A 9,009-nucleotide genomic window follows, 5' to 3' on the forward strand; every position below is an offset into this window, starting at 1 on the left:
TGTAAATCAAGAAATAATAGAGCTATTTGATCTCCAACCCCTTCTTAAATGACAGCATGTCTACCGCAAGATTTTCCCAACACATTGGAAATCATACCTTATCTTACCTCTCCTCAAAAGTCAAGATAAAAGTTTCTCAGCTTGTCTACTACTTTGAAATGCCCTCAGTTAGTAGATTGAATATTTCTCAGCACCCAAGTTTTGCAATGTTCTCCAGGTTTTAGGAATAAGAGTATGGAAAAAAGGGGTAATAGTCCCAAAAAAAATAAAACATGAGGTAAGACTAAGATTTTAAGTCCTCTTGCTTAAGCAATAAAATAGCCTTCTGTGATACTCTAACAAGTCCGCAATCTCTACTAAAGACAACTGACAAATGAAGTGGGCATGTCTAGTCCACAGGAATCAGACATGGCTCAGAGTGATTCCAAGGACAACAATCATTATCTTCCAAAATACAGCATATCAAGAAGCATATGAAACTTAAAAGGCGCAGAGATAGCAATTCTTGGTGTCATACTTATTTTGTTATTCTATGGTATTGTAGAGCAAGAAAGCTGCAGAATTGAAAATGATAAACGATAATGTAGAAATTAACAACTTGCCTTCTCTTAAATTAGTTGCTGCCACGACATGACTAGAAGCTTTCCTGATTATGTCAATTACCCTGTCCAGATTATCAAGTCCTGCTATAATGCCCTTATATCCCGCAAACCATAAAAGAAGAGGAAAATATATCAGCAATAAAAATTACAGTAGATCGTATGGTATAGCTTCATTACAGCAGGACAAAGGTGAAGTTGCAATTTGCAAGATTATTCCATGTATCACATTCACTTTTTAAGATTTCAGAAAGTGGATCTTGTTCATGTTAAGCAATAATATAAGCCTTTTATGGATAATGGAAGCTAATGACATTCTGTAATGTTAACCTACCTCAACAATATGATAGCGATCTTGAGCTTGAGATAGTTTAAATTTAGCACGCCTTTCGACCACAGAGCATCGAAAATCCAAAAATGCCTGCACAAAGAAAAAGGGATAAGAATAAAAAAGAATAACATCACCAGAAAAAAGACATCTATGTAACCGGATACTCGCAACAGCTCTATTATTTAGTATATAGGTCTTCGCAAAAATAAACTCATCATCTTGTCCTCCTCATGAAATTACTTAATTTATTTCTTTAGCAAATTTTCTAAACAGCTTAATCCTTAGGCTCAAAGATGCCATTATAGAACATTGGACCCAATAGTGGACCGGCAGTGGATATTTGTATCAAGTTCATCTATGAACTTAATTTCCCAAATGAAGTATATAATCACATATCTGATTAAAGATATCGCCCCATTGTGAGCAATGTCATCAAAAGTATGGTATGAGCTTGTCACCTGAAGCAGTTCCTTCAATCCCATTTGTTTCGGTTGGCCATTGAGAATCCTGGACAGGAAACAGTCAGGGCTTGGTATATTATCGAAGGGCTTTCCGCTACTAAACTAGAAATATAAACTGTCATAGAGGACAAAACTATGAGCACATTGCTTCTTCCCTTAAGGCACCAATTAAGAAAATTGAATCACATTAGAAATTAACATCAATAGAACATAACCATGTCAAAATGGTGTCACACAAATATGGAGTAAACGCATTTTAAATGTAAAATTCAGCAATTCTGCCCTCGTTCATCACATCAACCACCAAAACATACACAACTTATGTATATCCATCTGACTTGAATCTCTAATTACTAATGATTGTGACAATAAACCTCCTTATCATCAGCATAAAATGAGATGCATTTTAATCAAGCGACATTCCAAGCATAATTCAATGTGAATTTGGAAAATAATACTTGAACTTGAGAGTTAGTTCATGTTATAAATTATCTAAGGTGGCCACCAACAAAAAGAATATATCTTGTGCTTGTGTGGTATCAAACAAGAAATAGCCACCACTGTTTCCAATTAAAATGAAAATTGAGGAATATAACAAGCCAAGTCCAAGATGCCAAATCATTTGTCAAGTCCTGATCAAGCTCTTTGATAGTACAAATGAAATGTACCATCGGCACACCGTGATAAATAATCAAAAGGAAATGAGGAACGTGTTAAAAATGTGAAAATAGTAGAAGTAACATGACAGCCCAATATATATTAGCAAGTAGCAGGCTTTCTGCATCAAAACAGTTAGCAGAGTAATTAATAACTTGACCTCTCCTACCATTCATGATAAAATGCTTAAACATATGAATTCCATGGGTACTTGCTCTGTCTGAAAATGAAAATTATAAGAATTGCTATGGTTCTGAAGATACATACCCCACCATGTTGCAGCTAAATGTGGATTGCAGAGCTGTCAGACGATATAGATTATTCAAGACAATGGATGGATCTGAACCCCTCTTAAGCTGGAAAAGGTGGAGAAAAGAAAAATCAAAACAAAGAACAGATGAATGATGAACAAAAAAATCTAAAAACCCAGCTGGAAATTAGGTCAGACTCAGTGTCTTCAAGAATGGAAAGAGAATTCAGGATCACCAATTTACACAGAATTTTACCTCAATGACTATGCGCATTCCAGATCGATCACTCTCATCACGTATATCACTTATTCCTTCCAAACTCTAACGGCAACTCACAGGATTGAAATCAAGAATATCAAGGACAAGATATAAGTTGTTAAAACCAATAAATCAACGAATAATGAAAGAGAATGGAAAACTCCAGAGCAGCACGACTGAATCAGAAGATATCATGTCCAAGATTTGGAAGTTGCAGAATGGAGAAAATCATGTTTAAAGTAACATATTCAGAACAAAACAGTGCGGAACATATATAACAACAAGACACGTCATTACAAGAGTTTCTGCAATACATCGAGCTTTCAATAAAATAATTTCAACAGGAAGTTGATTTTACTTCTGTGACTATCCTGAGCCTAGCAATTACTTCCACCTTCTATAATTCATGTATATATAATGATTCAAAATATAGTAGTTATCAAACACCTGAACTTGTAGTACTCTTTGAGCATTAGAATCCAACAGAAAAATCATACACAACTAATGACATTTTCCTTCTGCTTCTTACTTAAGATCAAAAGCAAGATCTTCTGAAATCTGACTGAAAAGAATGCTGACTCACCCATAGGATATACATCACTTAATAATGGTTCACAAACGCTTATCTACTATAGGGAAATACAACAAGATCCCCCTAATAGTTTCAAGTCATAATTTAAAGGTGGATATAAATGTTAAGAGAAATTAGCCAGATGATGCTAATGAAATAAAAAGGCTGAACAGCACTGAAAGAAAAAGAAAATGAAAGTTAATGGGAGAAATATATCCATCAAAGAGGTGATTACAAAGCGCACCAAGTTTCACATACATGCAAGCCTGTATATAAAGTTGTGTATGTGCATGTATCCATGCATGGGACAAGGCCAATATTCTTCTTTGAAGGATGGGACATGACGGAACAACTCAATTTCATTATTTTTAAGAGAACATGCAGCATCATGAAGGCTGAAGAAAAGACTATCACGACAAACGTTCATCAAAAGGATACCTTATTTTCCACAAGCTCAGCAATTTTCTCAACAAGGGACGCTTTGTTGGTCTGATATGGAATCTGTTCAATTGCAGAACAAATTCTGCGTTAAAGTAAATGCTTCTTTGACCAAGTTGGAAATATGTGATAGTTGCTAATCAGAATATAAGGTGGATTAAACCTCTTTTATGATAATTGCTGAACGCTTGCTTTTGGAATCCAGTAACTCAACATCCGTCTTCCCTCTGATTACCACACGCCCTCGTCCAGTTCGGTATGCCTCTAAAATACTTGACAGAGTGAACAAGATGTCAAAAATACATCATCGCATCATGAGACAATGAACTTTTTCTGGTTAATTTGGTAGTGGTCAACAACCATCTCAATACCAAATCCCCAGGACCTATGACAGACAGAAAAGAGAGAGATCCAACAAAGATCTGGTTACATTACTTTAACAAGACCAGCTTTTTTTGTTATAAAAGATAGCAACCTTTTACAGATACACATGCATTTGTAGGGGAAAGGTGCAACTACTATGTGATCAATGTATTTATACATTCCAGCTGAGGGTTAATCATGCTATCTACATGCAAACAGAGACCCAATGATGATGTCTATTGCATGCATAGATCAAGTGCCGTGTTCATGACAATGGCCCTAAAGGAAAGAAAGAAACATCGAAGAAGGGGGAACCTTGTCCAATTTAAGGTTTCACTAACTTAACGCTAATTGCTAAAGAATTCAATTAGCCTCTCATATCTGGAAGCAGAGCCTTGTAGCAAAATTTACAAGATGACTTCATTACCAAGTCAACATTTTCATTAATAAAGCCTCCATTATAATCATGATTGCAGAGTTCACGTATTTCCTAAAAGCATGTGTATCTCATAAAAGGCAGGTCGAAGACTTTAAAGGTCGCCCTAATAAGTTGAGAGAAGGTGGCACAGAAACTCACCCAATATTGCCCATGACTATTCCTCCAGTTGGGAAGTCAGGTCCAGGCATGTACTCAAGCAATTCTTGCAACTGTTACAACACAAATTCATGTGAGCAGCATGAGAAACTGATTCATAAACTTACTTCTCTATAAGTTATAATGTTGTCTTCTTTAAGTACTTTAATCCAACAATTGATACACAGATAACAAGAATAATGAGAAAACTGATGCCATGATCAATACCACAACATAAATACACAGTCATCCACTTCTCAATATCTGTAATCATGTCAAAAAGTGCAATTGTCTCAAGCTTAAAGTTCTACTTAAAGCAAAGAAATAGATTAGATCTCAAGCTGAAGAGGTACAAGAAAGTTTATGGTCAAATGGGGAAGTCCCGTAGCAGTTTGCTGCCTCAGTTAATGCAGCATATTTGGAAACAAATAGGCCAATTTGCAACCCAAGGAAAGGGGTGTCATTATGTTAATACAGCCATCATAACATAATGTATATGATCATCCATTTGTGCTGCTGATTTCTTTAGCAAAATTTTAAACATGAACAATAATTACAGATCTGATAGTTGATGAACCTCTTAATTTCTTTAGTGGATAGCTAACATTGGGAAGTCTGGTAACTTATGGACCTCCTGATATCTGCAAATGAAGTCTATTTTTGCATCCTGATATTTCTTTTGTCTTTATTTTCTTTTTCCTTTGCCAAGGACGCAATTCAGACATTGAATTGTATAATAAATTTAGTATTGTACAATTTAATTTCAAAAATTGATTTCTGGTCATCTTACAAAAAGCAGTTATGCAGTTTACTTCTCCTAAAACTTCGTGAAGACCTTGTTCTCGATGCCATGCTCCAAGTGGATAGCAATAAGCAGAACGATAAAGTTTATCATCCATCTTCACAAAGAAATGGAAACAGTCTCACAATGACTAATAGCCACTTTAACTACCACACTTAGCAAGGAAGAAAGAACCACTGCAGTTGAAGATCGAGCTTAAAGGGAGGGAAGATCACCAGATTACAAGCTCAGAAACTAGTTTTAAATTTTCATTCACTCAGAATATTCTAGAAGACTCCATAAGATAATGATGCTTGATTGATTAAAATGATACCGTTGCGTCAGGATTGTGAATCAACACAGAGAGTGCATCTACCAACTCCCCAAGATTATGTGGCGGAATATTTGTTGCCATTCCAACCTGAGAGCAGCAAGCAAACATAAGATGTAAACATAGATAGGTGACGAGATAATAGACCCCAAGCAACCATGTAGTAATAATGTCAGTCAGGAGAAACATTTTAGGCACACTAGCGAGTCAGGCAAATACCGCGATCCCCGAAGCACCATTCAGCAACAAGTTTGGAATGCGAGCAGGAAGCAAAGATGGTTCTTTTTGTGAGTTGTCAAAGTTTGGAACAAAGTCCACCTACAACATGAAAAATGTGTTGTTCAAGAAACAATGATTTAAATGTGATACAATTAACTAAAAACAAGTGGAAGGAAGGGCACTGACTGTATCTTGTTCCAGATCTGCCAACAACATTGCCTCAGCGAGTGCCTGAAGGAAGAAGAGTAATATATAAATGCCCATCAACTAAAAACATGCTGTACTTTATTTTATTTAACAATATCCAGTTACTGATGTTCTGGTAGGGCTATAGAAAGAATTCATATTAGTCTACCTCCAGTCTGCACTCCGTGTAGCGCATTGCTGCAGGAGGATCTGCATCTATAGAGCCAAAATTCCCATGCCCACGAATGAGTGGAGAACGCAAGGAGAAATCCTGAATAGTATGATTTTAAATGAAACTTCAATAATGAAAAAAATAACAACTGGATCTGATCTTTTGCAACATGGCTTAATGTACTAATTCTTAATATTGACACTTCATCAATCTGGCGTTCAAGTAGAGAGCATACTTAGATGCTTAAAAAGACTAAAGATAATTTGATCCCAAGGCAAACGGTATTCTTATTATAATCAAGTGGTTGGGAATTGTATTTATTAACTTAGGTAAGTGGAAAGTTTCATAATCCAAAAGCATGGCGTATGATGTTCTGGAAATTCATGCTTCTTTGTCTAAGTAAACAGTCATTCCAGATGAAATCAGACCCAAATGTTTAATAGGGTAGCATTTGTTTACTTCGGTAGAGCATTTCATGCCAGCACAACAAAAATGATTTTGTGCAGTTCTAATATTATGTCCTTCCTTAGAAGTGCTGAACAAATTTCCCAATGGGATAGGGAAGTTATTACTGTTTCACTAGTGAAAGACCAAGCTTGATGGTAGCCTCTTGCATAAACATCTCATTCATTTTCCAGTTACGTATTCCATTGAAAGGATTATAAAAGCCCTCAAATTAGACGGATACCTGAGCCATCCGAACCAATGAATCATAGACAGCATTGTCTCCATGTGGATGGAACTTACCAAGAACCTGCGACAAATCAAACAAAAATAATAGAAAATTCATGAGTGAAAACAAAAGCATAGTGAATGTAGAATTGCATATGAACAAAGATGATATTCATGACATCACAGTGGCATTTTCATGTAGCATGAGAAAGTAGTCAATATGGATCAAATACAACCTCACCAACTACTCTTGCACACTTCTTATAAGGTTTCCTTGACGATAGGCCTAACTCATGCATTGCATATCTGTTTAAACAGATAGAAAACATTGATGTCACAGAGCTGTTTTGTCAAGCAACATAATACTGTACAGAAAAATCACTGAAACTGCAATGAATAAATGAGGCAAAAGATGGTTAGATGTGAAATTTTACATTCATTGCAAAATGATCTCATGTCAGCAAGTAATGCATGAAGAAGGAACATAATATATGGGAGAATAAGCCCGTCAAATTTATAAGAATTAGAAAATAAATAAAAACTCAAATTATTGATGGTGACTAGCTGCATACGAGATAATTCAAAAACGAAATAAAACTTAAAGGATTATGGGGACAATCAAATGTCAGCTAGACTAGAGTAGTCAATTTCCTAGCACAACAAGCCAAGAATGAAGCATGTTTATCATTTTAATTAATCAAGGGAAGTTCAAAGCTAGGACCAAAGTAGTTGCACAGATGAGTAACAAGATACTTGAGATTTTTGCTGTATTAGCCCAATCAATAAATGTTGTGGCCATGCTACCATGGGTAGGTATGCCAAGCATGAAAAAATGCTTGTTTGTTCCATATTGCCTCAATTACATTCAAAGTGGGAGTTTCAAAATAATGGGTATAAAATTTACTTGCAATGTTGTGATTCGAGAAGTTTGTTAAAAACAAAAAAAAATTGTCTTCATTTTCACTTGTAACCAACAAATGTTGTTCAGTTAAGCTTCTTTTTAAATACAAACTCACAGAATTGTCACAGAAAAAACTAGATATCCTCATCTCATACTCAATTTATTATTGTTATGACATACAAGGCACGAAGTATCATAGAAAAGAAAAACAAATGTCAAGAATAATTCCCATTAGCACTCTCTTTAGACACACCCATACACTGATAACCCCAGTAGTTATTAGGCTACATTTGGTTTCATTTTAATGTCATTGATAATTTCATAAAATTCATTATTCAAAAGTTGAAAAATATGATTCACCAGGAAGTGCAAGAAATAAAAAGTGCGACTGGTATATTTAAGATATGAATACAAGAAAACACATTCAACTTACATGAAAAATGTGGCAGTACTTACTCGTATTTGTTCAACCAAATGATCAAATCAAGCATACTATTGTTTCAAGCCCACTAAAAAAATAACATTATCTCAAAACTTGAGATATAAAAAAAAAAAAGTACAAAGTTATCTTCTTCTTTTCACAGTATAATTACTAATAGTCCCGCAATAGATCAGACATTGCAAGAATTACAAAACAACTCACAGTATTCTCCGGTGAACTGGCTTAAGCCCGTCTCGGACATCCGGCAGCGCTCGGCCCAAGAGCACTGACATTGCGTACGCCATGTAAGCCTCGGTGGCCTCCTTGTGCAGCTCAGATATAACAATTCTACCCTCGCCTCCTTCCCCACCATTTCCGCCTCCATCCCTCACAGCAACAACACTCCCATTTTCCTCTACATCCTCCTCCTCAGCCCTCGCAGAAGCTTGGACGGAAAAGAACCTACTGCGGTGGTGTGGGGCCACGGCGTAGAGAAACCGGAGCTCCGAGACCCGTCTAGCTAGCAGCAGACGTGGTGGGGACGGACGGCAGAATGAGAGGGAGTGCGGGTGACAGCGGAGCAAACGAAGTCCGGTGGAGAAAGCCATGGGTGATGTCGCGGGTTCGGGTCTGGGATTCAGGGGTCCGAAATGGGTCCGGGGTGCAATGCAATACGGTTTCATGCCATGGACGAAAGAGTAGGGATTCTGTCGGAGGAGGAGTTTAGGTATAAATAATCTGCAAAATTGTAAAACCCTAAAAAGGGGGTGGGGGTTTAATAGAGGTGGTGTTGCGCGCCAATCTCCTTTTTGTGTATGAAAGA

General features: G+C 36.5%; 1 protein-coding gene across 1 annotated transcript in view; it reads right to left on the reverse strand.

The window, feature by feature from the left end:
- The window catches only part of LOC105162598 (DNA gyrase subunit A, chloroplastic/mitochondrial), a gene marked incomplete in the record, with an annotated part of 17,956 nt that extends 8,962 nt beyond the window's left edge, over positions 1–8,994 (reverse strand). Inside the window, 15 exon segments of the mRNA XM_020693822.1 lie at positions 603–696; positions 934–1,020; positions 1,389–1,437; positions 2,316–2,404; positions 2,555–2,620; positions 3,567–3,629; positions 3,730–3,838; positions 4,507–4,577; positions 5,619–5,705; positions 5,835–5,933; positions 6,021–6,065; positions 6,190–6,291; positions 6,881–6,946; positions 7,101–7,170; positions 8,409–8,994. Of these exon segments, the coding sequence (XP_020549481.1) occupies positions 603–696; positions 934–1,020; positions 1,389–1,437; positions 2,316–2,404; positions 2,555–2,620; positions 3,567–3,629; positions 3,730–3,838; positions 4,507–4,577; positions 5,619–5,705; positions 5,835–5,933; positions 6,021–6,065; positions 6,190–6,291; positions 6,881–6,946; positions 7,101–7,170; positions 8,409–8,869 (1,558 nt within the window).

Source organism: Sesamum indicum, linkage group LG5 (genome assembly GCF_000512975.1).
Source record: "Sesamum indicum cultivar Zhongzhi No. 13 linkage group LG5, S_indicum_v1.0, whole genome shotgun sequence".
Taxonomy (NCBI): Eukaryota; Viridiplantae; Streptophyta; class Magnoliopsida; order Lamiales; family Pedaliaceae; genus Sesamum; species Sesamum indicum.